The 20,759-nt window shown below is 41.1% G+C and overlaps 1 protein-coding gene across 36 annotated transcripts in view; it reads left to right on the plus strand.

Annotated features, from left to right (window-relative positions):
• The first annotated feature begins 2,575 nt into the window (after positions 1–2,575).
• The window catches only part of UNC80 (unc-80 homolog, NALCN channel complex subunit), a 218,466-nt gene continuing 200,282 nt past the window's right edge, over positions 2,576–20,759 (plus strand). For all 36 annotated transcript variants that reach the window (XR_011540150.1, XR_011540151.1, XM_070619770.1 and 33 more), the window contains exons 1-7: positions 2,576–2,709; positions 3,705–3,753; positions 6,429–6,585; positions 7,749–8,050; positions 13,574–13,697; positions 16,391–16,464; positions 19,662–19,801. Coding sequence is in view for 34 of the 36 variants with exons in the window: in XM_070619770.1 (XP_070475871.1) it covers positions 2,618–2,709; positions 3,705–3,753; positions 6,429–6,585; positions 7,749–8,050; positions 13,574–13,697; positions 16,391–16,464; positions 19,662–19,801 (938 nt within the window). In the remaining 2 variants the exon portion in view is untranslated. The remainder of the gene's footprint in view (positions 2,710–3,704; positions 3,754–6,428; positions 6,586–7,748; positions 8,051–13,573; positions 13,698–16,390; positions 16,465–19,661; positions 19,802–20,759) is intronic.

Here is a 20,759-nt window from a genome sequence, read left to right on the forward strand (position 1 = left end):
TATACTTTTTGTTTAATTTGTCTGTAAACCCAAAACTTCTCTAACAATAAAGAGTTATTAAGAATAATTTTTTAAAAATATCAAGAAGGTTCATCTAAATAGTTTCACAGCAGCACCTAAATTTGTATTTGATTGAATAACTTGGAGAAGGTATATATGTACACCAGGGAGAGGGAATCTTGGGCGGCTGTCTTAGCAGTCTACCTACCCTACTATCTTATCTTCTGCTGTCACCTCTTAACAACATCCTTTGCAGCAATAGACTAAAGCTGATGTCCCCTCTACTTCCAGTTGGGCTGTTTCTTTTTCTCTTTCCATATATTCTCCTGGATTAGTTTATCTACTTCCATGTTTACAGCTACTTTTTACACCGTGTTAATCGATTTATCCCACCTAGTTGATTCTTCTGAATTCCATACCCATATTTCTAGCTGCCTGTTCATGATATCCATTGGAATTTCCAAAAGAGACTCAAGGAAAACTCATTAGTGCTCCCATACAAACGCATAAAATAAGAACACGATTCTCCCTGTCAACTTTTTCTCTCTATAAATGAGATCATCATTTACTCGGTTGCTCAAAACAGAAAACTTAGAGCTCTGGTTGACATTTGTGGAGGGCTTAATATAGACCAGGGACTCCCTTAAATTCTTTACAAGTATTAACATTTAATCCTCACTACATCTCTATAGAGAAGGTACTATTGTCTGGAAAACTTGGCAAAGAACCTTTCTCAGGGTATTATATCTAGTATGAGCTAGGGCTAGAGTCAAAATTGTCTGGCTCAAGACCTAAGCTCTTAACCACTGTGCTATCTATTTTTACTTTCCTATACCCCCATGGTTATCAAGTCCTATTAATTTCACCTCTGCAGTGTCATTAAAGCTCATCTCCCTATCTCTAGCTGAGCTGTCATGGCCTTGGTTCAGGGTCTCATGGAATATTTCTCTCATTTCTAGATCTGGATGGGTAACCTGGTGGGGTTACCATCCACAGCTCTTGCCTATTTCAAACGACCTCTACATTTTGTCACATCAATCACCCTTAAATGGAAATGAAGTTTTTGCTTCCCTGCATAAACTCTTCCTATCCAAACTTCCTAGCCCACCATACAAGGACTTTCTCCACTGATTCCTGCCCATATTTTCTGCCTTGTCCATTTGTTCATAAGTGAATCCGTATCATGTCTCCCTTTTCTTTACAGGTCTGTCTTCACTTCAATCCTGTGAATTCCTTATGAGATGGAACCTATATAGATTAGTGCTTGGCATATAAAATGGACTCAATAAATATGCATTGAATAAACTATATTTGGAATCTATCTTTCCTTGTTACAAGATTCATATTAAAAGACGACTTCAAGAAATTAAATGAAGACTTTATTTCCGTGACTGAAAATACCAATTTATACCATATAGTTCTCTCTATATGGAGTAGATGTATATGCAGTTAATTACACAGGAAATGTTTCTATCTGTTGATATCAGGCACTGTGGTCTGATTCTCCATTTCATGGGTTACACCAATATCTTTGTTCAAAAATGTGCCTGACTATGTTTGTTTGTTTGCAGGTAGCTGGATCCACAGCAATGGTTTTCTACTCAGACTGCTTTACTTCACCCCACCCCTACTTGTTTTATGGTTAAACATTTAACAGTAATCCACCTATAGAGTAGATAGGCATTTGACTATGACAACTGAAGGAAATGGCAGATACCGAAGGGATGAACAGGATCACCCAACTGCACTGATGGACTATGATAAACCACATTTCCTAACAGCATGATTCAAATGTTCCTTTTCAAGTTGTAATTAACTCACAACTGGTTAGTTTGGAGACAGTCCTGCTTTGGCAAAACAAGCAAGGTTAATTTCTGGTGGTTACCATTTTAAAATAAATTCTCACATCAGAGAACTTTCAAGCTTTCTCTGTCTCGCCAAGCTTGCTCCCTTCTCTGGTTTACACTTCTAATAATTTTCATCTGCTCCTTCTGCTCAACCTTGAGGGTAGACTCCTGACCTCCTTCCTAGAGGTGCGAACGATGCCAGGGTTAGCGACTGCTCTGCGGTTCCCCAAAGCTCCTCCTCCCCAGATCGTGACAATTCTTCGGACGCTGAGGTTGGGAAGCAGGACAGGGGACAGTCCCGGGGTGCAGCTTCGAGGAGAGGAGGCCGAATCCTGGGCACTGAAGAGGCGGCGCAGGGGACCAGCGTGCGATGCGCAGCGTGGACCCTTTTGGCGGTCCCGCTGCCGCTCAGCCTGCCCACTGCTCTCGTCTGCCGCCGGGCTGGCCGGCGCGGGCCGCTGTCCACAGTGGGAGGTGCTGAAAGCAAGGAGCGGGCGCGGGGGCGGCGAGGCGGACGGCTCCTCCGAGCGCCCCCCTCCTCGCTCCGCGGCTCCTCCAGCCCTCCCCTCCTCCCGCAGCCATGTTCCACGCGCGGGGAGGGGTGGGGGGAGGGAAGAGGAACGGGGGATCAGGGCGGAGAGAGCCAGCTCTGCCTCGGGGAAGGAGGGGATGAGTGTTGGGGAGAGCAGCGGGAGGAGGAGGAGGCGGCGGTGGCGGCTAGCGAGGAGCCAGCGCTGGGTCCTGCAGTAGGACTCCCAGGAGCCACCATCATGGTGAAGAGGAAGAGCTCCGAGGGCCAGGAGCAGGACAGCGGCCGCGGCATCCCCTTGCCCATCCAGACCTTCCTGTGGCGGCAAACCAGGTGAGGGGCGCAGAGGGCGCGCCGCGTGCTACCCGGGGCTGGGGGCGCTCCTGGGGCCGCCCGGGCCGACTCCTCCGTCGCCGCTGGCACTGCTACTGAGGCCGCGCCACAGCCTGCAGCTCCCTCTCGGGGGCTGGAAAGCAAGCCCTCTGCACTCGCTTGAAAATACGCATTTAAAAAATATTTCAGTGAAGTTTGACCACAAGCAGCTAGGCAGTTGTCGAATAAATATATACATTATTTAGGGGGTGGGAGGGCAGAGAGGCTAGGAAGTGGGGGCGGGGAACTAGGGAAGATAATTATGACTGGTTGTGCTCCTGCGTCCAATTCCCCCTCCATCTCCTGCTGTAATTCCAGCCCAGTGACCTGTTGTTTTTCCAGCTCCTTTTTGGCGTATATCTGCTTTGCCCACTTGTTAACCATTTTTGCTCGGATTCAGCCAGTGTAATCTTCCTCGTTAAAGCCCAGGGGGAGAATGACTTTTGATAAGGAATTTTTCTTTTTCCTGGAAAGTCTTGAAATCTATTCCAATAAAGAGGAAACAAGGTTTCCATTCTCCTCCTCCTCCTCTTCCTCCTTTTTCCTTTTCTTCTTCTTCTCCTTCTCCTTCTTCCTATTTTAGAGATTTATCAGATAAGAAATTAGATTCTAGAAATCATGACCTACAACCTGTGTTCATCTTTTCAGTTTTTAATATGACTGTACACAGGAGTAATGCACCACTTCTAACCATTGGCGATTTAGAACCTAATAAGGTAAAAGTCTTCAGAATGAGTGGATACAAAATACCTAGAGATCCATACCTCTTTCATATATGTAATACACATGTAAAAACAAATGTCTTCAGCTGTTCAACAGCTGCTCATTAACAAGCTGTAGGACAGCATGAAGTTTGAGTTTCATAGCACCATGTCTTATTCGTGAAAAATGTCATAAAGATGCTCTAATAATAATTTTACTTATATTTATAACAAATATCTCTATTAATTTTTCAGTGCATTTTTGAGGCCTAAACTGGGGAAGCAATACGAAGCCTCTTGTGTGGTATGTGACATTCACCCTTTAATGATTATTTTCATATTCTGTGTGGCAATTTCAACCCAAAGAAAGACGTTAAATCATACTGACTGTATGCATTAATTGGCAAATATCATTGTGCACCTACTGTGTGCCAGGCTCAGTGTTAGATGACGGGATAGAGCAATAATCAAATATAGATTGTGCATTCTAGTGGGGGGAGGACAGGCCACACACAAGTAAGTAAAACACACAGTAACCAGATGGTCATAAGTGCTATGGAGAAAAATTAAGCAAGAAAGGAAATTAGGAGCACTAGGGTGGGAGTTTCATCTTAGAAGTGGTGGTTGAATAAGGTTTGCTTGCTAACGTAACCCTTGGATGAAGACTTGGAAGAAAACATGGAGGAATAGGTGAGGGAAGAGCAGAGGGAACAGCAAATCTAAAGATCCTTCACCCAGAGTGGGGAGAGGAGGAGCAGTAAAAGACAGGATAGAGAGACTAGAGAACCAGGTAGTGGAGCCTTGCAAGGCAAGCTTAATAAGTCAAATCCTTAATCAACAAAATCTGGACTGTTATGTAATGGAAGTTCATAGGATAGGTGTCCATGAACTACTCAAACAAAGTAATATGCAATTCTGAACTTTAATGTCCTGTATTTGTTGTGGAAGTCTGAAGATGGATGATACAACATAATTACTAAAATAATGCTATTAACATTTAGGCTAAATACGGTGCGCTTGTCCTGAGGTTCTAAAGGAATCCTGTATCCCTATAAATTTCCATTTTACAAACCGAGAACAAAAGACGTGAAATTGTGAAGCAAAATTGAGATAGATTTTTCAGACTTCATTAAAATTTGGAGCTCACATAAAGGTCTTCACTTGCATATATTATAACCTAAAAGTGGAAACCTACCCATTTGGATATTATCATGAATATTTGCAAATGACTGCAGCATGTCCTTCTAGTAAGGGCTCTGAGATATGTCAGGGCCACAAACTGTGATGGAAGCCAACAGGAGAATTAGACACACACACACACACACAAATACACACTCAAATAGGAATTTCTTTTGTTGTATCTCCTGCCCTTTAAAGTTGTCACAGAGATATTTTTTAAATATAACTTTGTAATTAAGGACCTTTTAATGGAATTTGTTGTTGCGCTTAGCTCAAGTTAGAGTAATTTGCCACTTGAAATCTCTGAGCCTTGCTTAAATCGTGCTTACAATTTTGCTAGCTTAAAATAATCCTGACTTTTCTCTGTTCTTGGCAAAGATATGTCTGACATTTTAATGTAGTCACACAATATCAAATAACTAAGTCACATTCATAGATAGATAAATAGCTAGATAGATGATAGATATAGAGATATAAATATAGAAAACAATTTCCAGGGTTTAAAAAATTATATTAGTAACATTTAAGAAGACAGTCATACTAAGTAGCTAGAGCTGCCTGAGATTATAAAATATGTAACGCATCTTCTAAAATGTATTCATCAAGACTGTACAAATTCTTTGTAACCTTTGAATGTCTAACACACTCACCCTTCACTTAATGAATACTTAGATACCTGAAGGCTGGAGAATTTAAAAGAATTTGGGTCTGCTTTTATTTAGTTTCCTTTAAAAAACACAAAAGATGGTATTTCTGATTACACTCCTTAACCAAACCTCAGCGTGCCTTTTATTATGAAGGTGAATTTCTTATTTTTCTCTTTTAAGTCACAAAGTAAAGAGTCTTCGTTGGAGAATCTCTATGTTAAACCATGTCTTTTTCTCAGGTATCCTAATAATTCCAATAATACAACTTGAACACATGGGACTTGTGTTATTGTCCCTCTAGAGTGTACTTACACAATTTTGTTGCCCATTTGGGGCATCAAGTAGCAAACAGATTCTGTTCATACAAGTCAAATTTTTATTAAACTTTTAATTCTAATATTTGGTAGCTACACTTTCCCCAACACCTTATATACTATATACTCCTTCCCCTTCAAGAATAAAAAAGAACTATGTAGGTCAAACTTGCTCTGGGAGGCTTCTTTCTCTAGAAGTGTCCAGGGCCAGGATAGACAATTTAATAAACAGCAAAGCAAAAAACTAAAGGGGGCTTATTTCCCTCCGTTCTTCTCTTTCTCCCCTTCTTTCTTTACTCAACAGATACATTAAGTATCTTTATGGTTACAAGCATTAGGTAAGGAACGTCTTGTGCCAGGTCATTGCTAAGGACATGGAATAACCCCAAATCAGATTTTTTGAAAGAATTGTGTCTTACTAAACAACTGTGGAAGGTTGACATAGATTCTGTCCCTCAAGATGCTTTCACAAAAGATGTTTCACTTTGGCCTGCCTGTCACGTTGGTTGTCTCAGCAGCATTTTATAAAATACTACATCCCAAAATTTAATGAGTTAAATGTCTTGTACTCTTTTTTAGAGGAAGCTTATTTTGGTGGAAAGAAAAATCATTTCATAATTCAAGCCATATACTTTAGATCAAAAATCTGAAAATGTGTAAACAGTAGGAAATTATCGCTGACCCATTGCATGTCAACATACACAATGAAGAGCCACGCGAGTGCCCTCTGAAGAACTGGGTCCAGAGATATGCATCTTGTAGTAACTTGATGTCCATTTTCTCACCAATCAGAGTCTCTGATTCCTTATTTTACATGCCTTTTTATTTTGTATCAACAGTCCTTTGAACGAGTGTTGGTAGAAAACAAGCTGCACGGCCTCTCTCCAGCCCTCTCGGAAGCCATCCAGAGCATTTCCAGATGGGAGCTGGTGCAGGCTGCTTTGCCCCATGTCCTCCACTGCACTGCGACTCTGCTTTCAAACAGAAACAAGCTAGGTTGGTGTTCCTGTGTTGCTCCTCTATGGCATACCATTGTCCTTTATATTCAGTCATAACAACCACATTTATTGGGTATTTACTATTTTCCCAGGTGCTGTAAACACATTATGTCGTTTAATACGCACGAAATCCTCTTCACGTTGCTACGACTATGATCTCCATTTTACCAATGAGGGAACTGGCTCTCTTATTTTCAATTTTACAAGTTACATGTGAATATATTCTCCTTTGAAACACTAAAATATTATAGGGAAGCTAAAGACTATCACCCATCTAAGATGGATTCCAATCAGAATTGTCCCTTTTGCCCTCCCAACTCCTAGAGCAACCACTTTAACTTTGTAGTATTGTGCGTATGTGTGTGCATATGCATAAAGGTTATTTTTCTTTTTCAGATTACTTTGCAGATTTCCTTTCTCACATGGTACTAAGTCCTAGGCATCTACCCCATGGTGGTGTACATGCTCGTCTCTATCCAGTTCCTTCCCCTCATTTGGGTCTCTGCTCAAATGTTACCTTTGTAGAGGGCCCTTTCTTGGTCACACTGCCTAAAATAGAGTAGTTGTTATCTTCAGAGCTTATACCCTTAACTACTATGCTGGGGCCGGGCCTGTGGCCGAGTGGTTAAGTTCACATGCTGCCCTTCGGCCACCCAGGGTTTCGCTGGTTTGCATCCTGGCTGCAGACATGGCACCGCTCATCAAGCCATGCTGAGGCAGTGTCCCACATAGCACAACCAGAAGGACCTACAACTAGAATATGCAACTATGTATGAGGGGGCTTTGGGGAAAAGAAGAAAAAGAAAAAAAAAAGAAGATTGGCAACAGTTGTTAGCTCAGGTGCCAACCTTTAAAAGAAAAAAAACCATTATGATTCCTATTTGGAAATATATATGAGTATCTGACAGAAGAGATGTAATGCATGTGGTTTCTCCTCCTGTGACAGCACAGCATTCTGCAGAGATTGCAGCTGGTTAGAAAGCTCTGAATAATAATGAGCCCTTCCAGCAGTGGTTATAAGAGGTACAGAGAAATGCTAGTGTCTCCCAGGAAATTGAACCACAGAGCGAAGCAGGAATGTTCTTCCCAGACCCAAGGTTGACATCCATTGTTCTGCTCACAGAGTTTGTCCTAACCTGTCTGTGTGGTTGTCCCATGCAGGCCACCAGGATAAATTGGGTGTTGCTGAGACGAAGCTCCTTCACACCCTGCACTGGATGCTCCTGGAGGCCCCCCAGGACTGCAATAGCGAGCGATTTGGGGGCACAGACCGAGGCTCCAGCTGGGGTGGCAGCAGTAGCGCTTTCATCCACCAGGTTGAAAACCAGAGTTCTCCAGGGCAGCCTTGCCAGAGCAGCTCCCACGATGAAGAAGAGAACAACCGGAGGAAGATCTTCCAGAACTCCATGGCTACCGTGGAGCTCTTTGTGTTTCTCTTTGCTCCTCTGGTCCACAGGATCAAGGTAAGCAGAAAGCTAGTGTCAGGCTGCGGTGGGATACAGGTGAGGTGAGGGTAGGCTTCAAATGGTCTTTCTCTATTTGGTTGTCCATGTCTTTGTATGATCTTATACAAGCCACAATATGGAGATCTTTATTTCTATATTATACTACTGAACATTATTTCAAAGACACAAATCTCCATGTACCATTTACCTACTTGAAAACTTCAGTGGTCCTCCACCTGCCCAAGATAATGCCCAACATATTAAACATGGCATATAAAGATAAGCATGATCTGGGGCCTAAGATCCTCTGTTATCAACTGCCAAACCCTATTGGCCCCCTCATGATCCAGCTCTGGGAACTATAGGAACCATTCCCTTGCTGTTTGCTCTGCCCTCCTTGCCATCCTCTGTTCCTCTCATGGTTCTTCAGACTTCAACTTCAGTGTCATCATTTCCATGAAGCTTCTCCTCTGACCTTCCCCATGTAGACTTAGTCACTGTCTCCTTTGATTTCTCTAGCATTTTGTAGCGACCTTTATTATAATGCAGAGTATAGAGCATACATTTTTTATTTTTATGTGCTGTGGACTTTTTGACAGTTTGGTACAACCTGAGAATTGCTTTTCATATTATTTTTAAATGCTTAAAATACAAAACAGAGGATCACATGGAAACCAATTGTGTTAAAATACAATTATATCTGTGTACCCCTTGGATCTGAAAGAGACAGTCTAATTTGAAGTTCCTGTGCCACCATCTTCTAGCTGTGTGATCTTGGTGATATTACTTAACCTGTTGGATCCTCCATTGCATAAAATTGTGGCTATATGTGAAGATATAGTATAGTTCCAACACAAGGAAAGAAATCAAGAACTGTTTGTCACTTCTGTGGATGAATAAATTACAGTATTCCATCTAAGTGCTCTGATAAGACATAAGAAGGAATTAATATGCCTAACTGTTCTTTAATAAAGTGTTAGGGTCCTGATGAATGGATGTTTCAAGTTAGCAATATATATATATATTCATATATGTATGTATGTGAAGGTCGTTGTGAGACCATTAGCAATCACTAACAAGGGTGTGGACTAGTGAGTCTTTTCACCCATTCTAATTTTAGTTAAAATTCACTTTCACTTGACTCTGTCCCATTGCTAGTAGGAATAGAATTGAAATTATCCATAAATTCCCAGAACGCTTCACATGCGTTGGCCACATTGCTCATCAAACATAGTAAGAATTTTAAATGTTGTTAAATCAAATTAAGTTGCTACTTTAAAAGCTTTGACTTTCCATTTAAAAAAGTCTTTCATAAACGTTACACTTAATAGAAAGCATCACTTTCACGGACACCATCCCCTGGCCGAGGGACCCGCAGGACTGGTTCCTGCCCATCCTCTGGGCCTCATCTCCCTCTGTCTCACCAGCCTCGCTGTTGTTCACGATCCTCCAGGCTCAGCAGAGGCTCCCCTGCAAACTCAACAAGTTTATTCTTGCTTTCAAGTCCTTGCACTGGTTTTTCCTTCTATTTGAAACATTACCCCACCCTCTACTCCTGGACTTTCACATGACCACGTCCTTCTCCTCAGTTTATTCACAACTCAAGTGTCACCACCTCAGAAGGAATTTCCCTGGCTGCTTCAGTGCTACTGGTACACGATTGTACTTATTTTTCCTTCTCGGCACTCCTCAGTACCTGAAATTATGTTATGTGTCTGTCGACATGCTTGTTGCCCATTGCTCCCCTTAGAACAGAGGTTCTTGAGCACGAGGATGCTGCCTGTTCAGGTCATGCTGCATCTCCAGTGTCTGGAAGAGCATCTGGCATATATGAGGCATTTGATAAATGTTTAATGACTGATTCTCGGAGTAAACCCAAATGATTATCAGAAGTTGATCCAGGTGCCAAAAGTAGCCGTTACATGTAGGTACATGGTCCTTAAAATGAAGAGGGCAGGAGAGAAAGCTCCTTAAAAAAAAGGTAGCTCATAAAGATGTCTGTTTATGGAGAAATATCCTCTGGATTAGAAAGTGTGGAAGAATAGGAGTGGCCAGAATGGCTGTAATTTTATTTGAAGATGTGCTGAGCGTCCAAGTTTTGGAAACAGGCGTGCTTTGAATCCAGTACTTGCTGCTCCTGACTCTATGGCATGGAGCATAGTCTAAGGCTTTTACTTTAAGTCTCAGTTTTCTCAAGTGTAAATTGAACATAAAAATAATTTTATGGGGCCTGCCCAGTGGCGCAGCGGTTAGGTTCGCACATTCTGCTTCCCGGTGGCCTGGGGTTCACCGGTTCAGATCCCAGGTGCGGACATGGCACCGCTTGGCAAGCCATGCTGTGGTAGGCATCCCACATATAAAGTAGAGGAAGATGGGCACGGATGTTAGCAGGGCCAGTCTTCCTCAGCAAAAAGAGGAGGATTGGCAGTAGCTGTCTCAGGGCTAATCTTCCTCAAAAAAAAAAAATTTATGGGCTGTTGTGAGGATTAAATGAAGTATAGTGCTCAAGCTGACACATAAGGAGGCAGTAACAAATGTTAGTTGCTTTTAATGTTGGCATTTTATTGCTATTAGTATTATGTATTATTAATAAGAAGGGAACGAGGTCTTCTTGCAGGGGAGATGACATAGATAGTTGAGGAAAACTGGCTCAAGACCCCCAAGTTTTACTTATGGCCTGGAATTGGAGTGTCAATAAGGGAGTAAGACGACACACAGAAAATACTGTACAGTGATTCATACATAATACCGTGATGTAACAATTATTGTTAGATATTTTTACTAGCACTATTGTTTTATCGTTTTATTGTTGCTCTCAGGGAAGTATTGTTCTAGATGCTATAGGGAATAAAAAATATGTAGCTCTCACAGCATACATAGTAGTATGCAGACTTGCCCATGACCGTTTCAAGGGGAGTGGCTTACTCTCCCCTTAACTCCAGACCTGTCTGACTAGCTGTTTACTCAGTATGTCTAGCTGGATACTTAACAGGCATCTCAAACTTAGCATTTTTGAAACGTGGCTCTGGATGTCCCCAAACCTGTCCCTCCTTCATTTTGCTCATCTTTACCAATGGCAAAGCCAAAAATCTTTGCCACTTCTTTCTTTGACACTCCACTTCCAGTCAATTAGCAAATTCTGTAAACAGTATCTTCAAAATGTATCCAGAATATACCGCTTCTCATTTTGCCCTCTGCTAACACCATGGTCTAATCATCTTTCACCTAGATGAGAATAATAGCTCCCTAAATTGTGCCTCTTTCCACCCCTGGCCTTTCTTAAACTATTCTTATTAGCTGAGTGATCCTATCAAAACATACATCCAATGATGTTACTCTGCTACTCAGAACCCTCCCGCAGCTTCCCTTCTTACTCAGTAATTGCTGAAGTCCTTACTATGACCTATCAGGCCCTGTATTATTTGGGACGCCATAGCTTCTCCAACCTTATTTTTTCCTACTCTTCTGTGGTTCACTTGACTCCAGGCATCAGTCTCTTGGCTTTTACTCCACACATGAGCCTACTTAGGACCTTTGCACTTCCTGATCCCTTTTCACGGAATGCTTTTTCTGGAAATATCTACATGGCAGCTCCTTCATTTCATTCAGACCCTTACTCAGAAGTCACCTTCACGATGAGGCCTTTCCTGGCTATCCTGTCTAAAACTTCAGCACCTCGTTCAATGCCTCCCTTTACCTGCTTTACTTTGTCTCTTTTGCACTAGGAGAGCAGGGATTTTTGTATGCTTTGTTCACTTCGATCCCAGAACCTAGAATAGTACCAGGTACATAGCTGTTGTTAGTGCTGATGAGTCGATTCCAAGTCCTAGCCACCCTGTATCCAGCAGAGCGGAACCCCGCCGGTCTTTTTGTGCCATCCTCTCACTGTCTGGCGCTCTATCAGACAATGCTCTGCTGCTATTCATAGGGTTTTCATGGTCAATTTTTTGGAAGTGGGTGGCCAGGTCCTCCTTCCTAGTCTATGTAGTCTGGAAGCTCCACTGAAACCTGTCCACCATGGGTGACCCTACTGGTATTGGAAATCCCGGTGGCATAGCTTTTGGCATCACAGCGACACACAGCTGCCATAGTATGACACCCGACAGATGGGTGGTGTGGCTCCCTGACCAGGAAAGGAACCTGGACTGGGATGATGAGAGTGCTGAATCTTAACCACTTGACCACCAGGACTGGCTAGGTACATTGTAGGTGGTCTATAAATATTTGTAGAATGAACGCTGAATGAATTTGCTGTATGTGCTTTCCTAATACTTCCATAGGGAATCCTAAAGGCTTTCCCATTGCGGGCCCTGCTGTAGTGCCAGGAGCCCAGTCTATAGCCCGCAGAACAGTCCTCTCTGTACCAGCGTGCAGATTTGTTCAGGGATTTCATCAGCTTTTCCAGTTGAAGCTTCCTTTGACACTGAGCTACATTGATTCACCGTTTACAGAATCACTTTTTCTTTTTCTTTTTTTCCAATTTGTTCCTAAGTGGTTTTTAACCATGGCTACGGGTGAGAGTCATGAGGGGGAACTTAAGAAAACCTCACAGCGATTCTAATTTAATTGGTCTGGGTAGAGGAGGAAGTGGGACCTGGGCCTTTTAAAAGCTTTTAAAAGTTTTAAAAGCTCCCCAGGTGATTATAATATGCAAACCAAGGCTGCAAATCACTGCCCTAGGGAATTCCTGCATCTCACTGTGTTCCTTAATCTGTGATCATGTTCTCTGCTTCCATTTCTACATTGTTGTGACAAGCTAAGTTGCTTAAAATGTAATCTCAGGATGTCATATATTTGCACTTAGACAATATGACATTGCATTTTAAACATATCAGCCACTCAAAATGTTGTAATGATGAAGCAGAAAATGTACCCCTTGGAAGAGAACTTAAATTATACATAAATTGAATGAGTATGAGTTGTACCAATTTCTAATGCTTTTTTGAGAATTGTGATGATGCCAGGACCTATGGGGGAGGGAGGATGCCCGACATATTCCTGCCCCAGAGAAATTAAAGATTGTGGAGAAGGCAACATTACAAAATAATACACTATGAAGGGTCAAAATATATGTTCCTGACTCCATGAAATACAAGAACAAGAGATGGACTGGAGAACAGAAAGTCAAAATGGCCAGCATCTGAGGATATTGCCTTATGAGAGAGAAAGAAGGACAATTAAATTATTAAGAGGAATGGTAACGATAAGCACAAGAGATCTGCCAAGACTCTTGAAATGAGTAGGCCGTGATCACTGCTAACACAAAACAATAATTTGTGTGTTTCATGCCTTGCCCAAGCTGCATTTTAATTAATTATTAATTTTGCCTACTAAAGCAGACACCGTGATTTCCGTAGTAATTGTGGTGATAATTTAGGGCTCTTGGTTTACCCTGGAAACACTCCTTTGTGTGATGAAAGAAGGTCTAGATCACCCCTTTTTGAAAATGATCTTGTCAATGATGTTAATCCTTGTGTTGACTGATCCCTTCCCCCAGTTCTTAGAAGCCAGTCATCGGATATAGATCTTCTCTTCCCCCAGGAATCTGACCTCACGTTCCGACTGGCCAGTGGACTTGTTATATGGCAGCCCATGTGGGAGCACAGACAGCCCGAAGTCTCTGGCTTCACAGCACTGGTGAAGCCCATCAGGAACATTGTTACAGGTTTGTGTCTCAGAGGCCCCCTGGGCTGGTCTTAGCAGACTCCCCCACACACAGGAGTGAGGGGGATGGGACGGTTTTCCCTTAAGAAGCCAAGAGGAAGAAAATTCCTCCAGGGAGCTCTCTAGGTGTGCCAGGTGCAGGGCTCATTCACATGATGAGAAACTCCAAACCAAGGGCACATGCTGCGTGCTGTGTGACTTTGGATAAGTCATTTAAACTTTCTGTGCCTCAGTTTCCTCATCTGTAAAATAGGAGTTAAAATATAACATTATGAGTACTTACAGAGTTGTTATGAGGAATAAATGAGTGAATTTCTGTAAAATTGTTTAGAAGAATGCCAGGCACCTAGTAGGTGAATAAATGGTAGCTATTGTGGTTGTTGTTATTCTTATTATATCATCATCGTTATGGCAGATGGAGTAGCAGCTCCTTAACAGTCTCGCCTTAGTGTTTTGTTGCTGTCAAAGCGTTTTACTGCAGGAATTGTCTAATGAAGTAGTCCTATTGTCAAACTATAGAAAAAGCACAAGATGACGGCTTGAAAAGTGCCTGGGCAGCTCTTGCTTCACTCCAGATGTGTCTCTCACTATGTGTGCAACCTAACCTCTCTGAGTGTTCCCATTTCATTTCTTTAAAATGGAAATAATAATGCTACCTTATAGGGCTTCACAGTGTGCATACAATGCATGTTCATAGTGTGTGCACACAAAGTGCACGTCAGTGCCCATTTCATAGTAAGCACTTAATAAATCCATCCTTCTCTTCCTAAACCAATTTTTTGGCATCAATAACAAAATTAAAAAAGAGATAAATGATGTGAGAAATCTACAGAGGCAAAAATATATTTATGTATGTGTATGTATACACACGTATATATATAGTTTGCTTACTCCCTAAGTTTTCCCTGCAGGCAATGGAGGATTATGCATGTAAAAGGGCTTTGTAAAGGGAAGGAAACTATAAACACATTTTTACATACTTTTTTCCTCCTATAATTTAACACAACCTTGCAAGGTACCTATTATGTTAAGGAATTTTGTAAATTAGGAGTGCCCTATTATTCATATATGCGATAAGATGCTTAGAGACATATCATGCTTACTATAGTCGCTCAAAAGGAAGATGAACTTTTTCATATAGTAAGTATGGACTAATCCCACAACTTACATGTATAAAATACATTAATGATTGAAATAAATTATAGATTCAAGAGTAACAGTCTGTCACACAGTTCAAATATTAAGGAACTAAATGAGTAAAGACATCATAGCCAGAAGTGTTCTTCAGATTCCATGGATGGAATGAGGTTAATTTCATTGGATTCAAACAATCTGAGAGTGGAGACAGATATATGTGGTTAAAAAGCTGAAAACAATAGAAATAAGACAGAAGAAAATAAAATATACTATGGTAAAACAAAACTATTACTGAAGAAGCCATATCTTTATGTTGATTAAATAAATTTAATTTTTTTAAGTCCTATCACCTTCCTATATAAATGAGGAAGTCACCTCAAATCTAGGTCTGTCTCTCTAACACATAAACTATCATTTTACGCGTGTATAAAAACTGTTAAGAGATTATGTCCTCCCGTAGAACAGGGGCTATTCACTTCACCCTCCCTTGGCCTCTGGATGATGCTCATGGTGGGTTCCTTTCCCCTCTGCCTGATCTCTGTGTACTTGAAAGGATGCCCAGCATCTGAGGGGAAACGAAACTCAGCTTAGACGGCATGGCCAGAAGGAAAAGCAGTGGCATGTGGGTGACACTCCATTGGTCTCTGGTTTTGTGAGGTTGGTACCCACTTTCCCCTCAGCACCAGTTTACTCACAATTCAAATGGGGTGTCGACATCTTAGTTTCCCACTGTTCTTGATGCTCCGGTAAAGATGTAACTGATTTTGAATCTTACCTCAAGGGCAGCTTAATGTGTTCATTAAAGCACAGACCCTGGATGGAGCCAGATAGCCTGGGCTGGAACCTTCACATATGGTCAAGTGACCTTGGGCAAGTTAAACTTCCTATGCCTGAGTGTCTTCATCTGTAAAATGGGTCTAATAATATACCGTATGTTTTTATACAGTTATTGGAAGTGTTAACTGAGTTGCTATATGCAATATACTTACAACAGGATTTGGCAACTCCTGTGTACTATGTAGATAATAATTAACAATTATTATTTTTACTATTGCCAACTTTTTAGCACTTTAGCCTATTGAGTCGGACTGAATAGATGAAGAGATCTCCATTGACAACCTAGAAATTCTAAGATTTTTGAATTGGTTGTTTGATTTCTCTTAGAACATACATTATTAAATGTCTTCTTCCAAGGTAATAATCTTTTTTTTTGAGGAAGATAGCCCTGAGCTAACATCTGCCACCAATCCTCCTCTTTTTGCTGAGGAAGACTGGCCCTAGCTAACAGCTGTACCCATCTTCCTCTACTTTGCATGTGGGACCCCTGCCACAGCATGGCTTGACAAGCAGTGCATAGGTCTGCACCCGGGATCCAAACTGGCAAACCCTGGGCCACTGAAGTGGAACGTGCGAACTTAACCGCTGCACCACCGGGCCAGCACCAACAATGATCTATTAAAATGAGATTTTTATTTGAAAATGAAATGAACTTATGAAATAAAATGAACTTACCATAATCTTATAAAATTTGTAAGGGACTTTCTTCCATCTTTGCAGCCAAGAGAAGTTCTCCAATCAACAGTCAAAGTCAGACCTGTGAATCGCCAAATCAGGACACAAGCCACCGGGAGGTAAGTTTCTTATCATGAGGAGAAAGGAAGCAGTCAGCCTTCGGATGTGGTGTAGTGTGAAGGGTAAGACATGAGTTCTAGAATGAGATACTTGGCTTCAAAGCAGGCTTCTCTTCCCTGCATGTGAAACCTTAAACAGCCTCAGGTTTTCTATCTGTCAAGTATGGAAAATAATTTTATGTACTTCCCAGAAGTGTGGGGGTGCTGAAACAGGACGGTGGATGATTAGTGCTTTATCTCAATGACTAGTGTGTAACGAGGAGTGCTTTATCTCAATGGCATGCAACACTCAATAAATGTTAGTTATCATTATTTGTCCCACCTTAACTACACTATCATCTTCTTTCTGTCAAGTATTGAATTCCCTAGTATGTAATACAGGCACGATAGTGCTACAGCAGGTGGGAGGAGGGAGTAGAAAGGAGGCATAAGATATAGTCCTAGCCATTAAGGAATCTAAAAGCTTAATGAGAAATCAAGACTAATCCACATAAAACAGAAGATGCACAATAAAACAGAATATAATTCAATGCAAATTTCTCATGCAGTATTCGGTTTGGAAAAGAAAGAAATGAGGGCCAGAGTAGTTCAAAGCCCCATGGAAATGTATCCTGCCATTAACTTCGCACATGTTTAGATGACCTGCCTACACTTCCAGTTCAACCCGTGCAAAATAAACTATGCTGCCTTCCGTCAAAATTGGATCCTCTTTCCAACTGATGTATTATTGTCAGGAGTATCATCATTCTTCATGCCCTCCAAACTGGAAATTTTGGAGTCCTATTATATCTATTTAGTGAGCAATTGCTAAGTACAGACACTGTGATTTATATGCTATACTTCATCCATTCTAAGATGTAATTTTTTTCACTTTTAACGTCTTTGAAATCGAGTGTGTTTGGCGATCTTTGGCCTCTTACAATCTCCCTGCTTGGTAGCAGTCTTGATATGCTTGTTGTTCTTGTGCAACATGAATTTGCTCATTTCCAGCATCTAAATTTGAAGAATCAGGGTCAGTGGCTTAGAAGAATATGTCAGAGCAAATAGCGGAGTGCTCTTTTAAGAAATAACATTCTTGACACAGAGGAAGTTATTCTGTGGAAAAACATCCATCAACAGCTCTGAGTTGAAATTTCTAAATGTGAAGAAATTTTAGGAACACCTACACAGATTTATTTCACTTATATTTTCCTTTTAACATATATACAGGATGGATATATAATCAAAAGCTATGCCTTAATAAGTCTAAGACAGCCCCTTTAATAAGTATAAAATAAAAAGTCCTCACTAAAAAGAAGAGATCCAGTTTAATGAACAGGGTTTTCTCCTAATTGAACATAAATTAATGGTGTGTCTTACAACTGATGGCAGCTTAGATACAATGAGACCTTGCTCTCCTCAATCCCGTTTGATCTCTTGCTGAGTCATATTGTTTTCTTTTTGTCGTGTGCTCAGACGTGCCCTTACTCGCTGTGCCTGCTTCCACCCTCTAAATCCAGGTTCTAGATCTAAACTAGACTGCAGCTTGAACCACCTCATTGGATTTTCGACCTCCAGGCTCTCCTGCTTTACATAAATACCGCTCAATAATGCCTCGCCCATCTTTGCAATGTGTCGTTTATTTATTAGCTGGTTCCACAGAGGCTTCTTATATGCAAGGTGCCGTCCTTTCATCGGATCCCTTCCTCCTTAGGAACCTGTAGTGGATCCTGTTGGCCACCACCTCGAGACCAAACTCCTCTCCCTTGTTCTACATGCTTCCTGCTGCCTGGAGCATCCTTCTGAAGTGACCCTCGTTACCCTCAGTCAGGGAAGCACTGCTTCCAGTGCACAGAGCCTGTGGTTCAGCCTCCAAGTCCTTGCTCCAACTGTTTCCTCTAACTGAATGCTTTCTTTCCTCCCAGTTGCCTGTCTAAATTCTACCGTTCTTTCAAGGACCAATTAAGGTCTCGACTCCCTGTAAACTCTTGTCTAATTACTCTAAACCTGAACTGTCCAATAGGGTAGCCACTGGGCCCTTGGGGCTGTTGAACACTTGAAATAGGGCTAGTCTGAATTGAGATGTGTCATAAGTATAAAATGTATGCTGGATTTGGAAAACTTAGTATGAAAAAAAGAATGTAAACATCTTATTAGTAATTTTTATATTGTGTACATGTTGAAATAATAATTTGGGGTTACACAGAATATATGATTAAAATTAATTTCACCTATTTCGTTTTACTATTTTTAAAATCATCTATGTGGCTGGCATTTGTGGCTTGTGTTATATTGCTATTGGACATGCTGCCCTAACCTATATGCATTTGTCTTAAAATTAACTCTAAGCTTTTGCATTCAAGGTTTGGGTTCATATCGTACTTTTTTTTTACCTTCCAAATCACCTAACGTGAGGCACACGTAGTGTGCTCCTGCTAGGGGATTCTTTGATCAAGTTCAGAAGACTGACTTCATGAAATTTCTAGCTGTATTTGTCTCTCTGCATCACGTTTGAACAAAGCTTTCTTATTTTACGTATGAAAATAGAAATCGTAAGAGCTAAAATACTATGATAGGTTTTTTAGGCCCTTTGTAACTTTAGGAAGAATTTTATCTGTAATACCTATGGAAAAATGTCTCACATTACTTGGGCATTACATGTATCAGCCAAAGGTAAATAAAAGCTGCTCTGTAAGAGAATGGCTGAATTGGTACTTAGAGATCAGAATAAAGATCATCATATCCAATTGGAAAAATGTATTACACCCCTCCTCTGACGTGTGATGGAACCTGAATCTTGCACTTCCATCCTCATGATCCGGATGCGCTTTAGTTAGCTCTCACTAGCCTGTGTTTGTTTTCAGCCTTGTGTCTCTGTTCCATCCACCTTGGTACTGATGTTACCTTTGATGAATTGTTGGATGGAACTCTTTTCCTATAGATACTTGATATGAGGTGAAAAAGAAAAGAATCAAGAGCAAATGAAATAAAGTATGTGAAAACACTTAGCCTAATGGGTGGAATGATGTAGGTGCTCTCTCGAAGTCTGTCCCCATTCCCTCTTAGATGAAGGCAAAAATCCCTTGGTCTATGACATCATATTTAGCTATGGTGCAAAAAAGTTACTCAAATTTAAAAAACAATGTGTCATATGATAGCTAACTCTAAAGGCTATACTTGAAGAAAAAAAACTAATGTGCTATCTTCACTTCCAAAAGGGACTCCAGGTGGTCTGTGAAACATTCCAGTCAGCTTCCATCTCACCCAAGGCCTCCATTTCAGGCTGCCACCGAGGAAACTCCTTTGATGGAAGTCTGTCCTCTCAAACTTCCCAGGAAAGAGGACCATCACATTCCAGGTACGTGATTGTGGTGTTAGGGACAAAAGTGTATCCCCAGTCACCAAAACTTAAATCTGCATTTTTAGCTACTTCTACAGCCTCTGTTCCTTAAAATGTGTACGTGCGTGATATGCGTATTATGTTCTTGGTCAGGGTATAATTAGATTAATAATTCCAGAAATGTTCTATGAATGACTCGCATTCAAACAAATTCAGGTGGAGGTAGGCAGACATGTCTGAATTGATGATTCAGCCATGAGGAGTCTGAATTAGGTAACATTTTAAATATTTAAACGCAGAAACTCAAATTATGCTATTGAAGGATAATTTTGCAAGGATGTGAAAGGATCTGCTTTAATGTACAAGAATATTTTCTGCCGGTAGATCCTTGTATTAAAATGGATACTTCTAAAATTCTCAAAGGGAATTGAAAAGTCTGTTTTTTGAAACATTTCAACACTGTCCCTGTTAGCTTGACATGGTGAAATGGCTTACAAATGCCTTCCCTGTGGACAGATATTGGTCCACTTCCTGCTCCCTGCTGAAACGGTGGAGGCCTAGATTCATCAGGTTTGCCTTTGTACCCAACTAGAAATTCGACCTAGGGGGCACGAGTCCCTGAGACCATTTGTCTATCCCTACTTTCAAATGAGGTTGCTGTCTAGTGGATAGTATTTTAAAAGCTGATATTTTAAAAATAGTTTTATTGAGGTATAATTTATATACCATAAAATTCACTCATTTTAAGCGTATAATTTAATGATTTTTTAGCAAATTTACAGAATCGTGCAACTATTACCATAGTCCAATTTGAGAGCATTTCTATCACCCAAAAAATCCCTCGTGCCCCTTTTTGGTCACTCCCACTCCACAACCTGTCCCAGATGTTCACTTAACATACTTTCTGTCTCTGTGTTTTTGGGCATTCCAGATAAACGGAATCATATAGTGTGCGGTCTTTCACATCTGGCTTCTT

The sequence above is a fragment of the Equus przewalskii genome, chromosome 5 (genome assembly GCF_037783145.1).
Source record: "Equus przewalskii isolate Varuska chromosome 5, EquPr2, whole genome shotgun sequence".
In the NCBI taxonomy this organism is placed as follows: domain Eukaryota; kingdom Metazoa; phylum Chordata; class Mammalia; order Perissodactyla; family Equidae; genus Equus; species Equus przewalskii.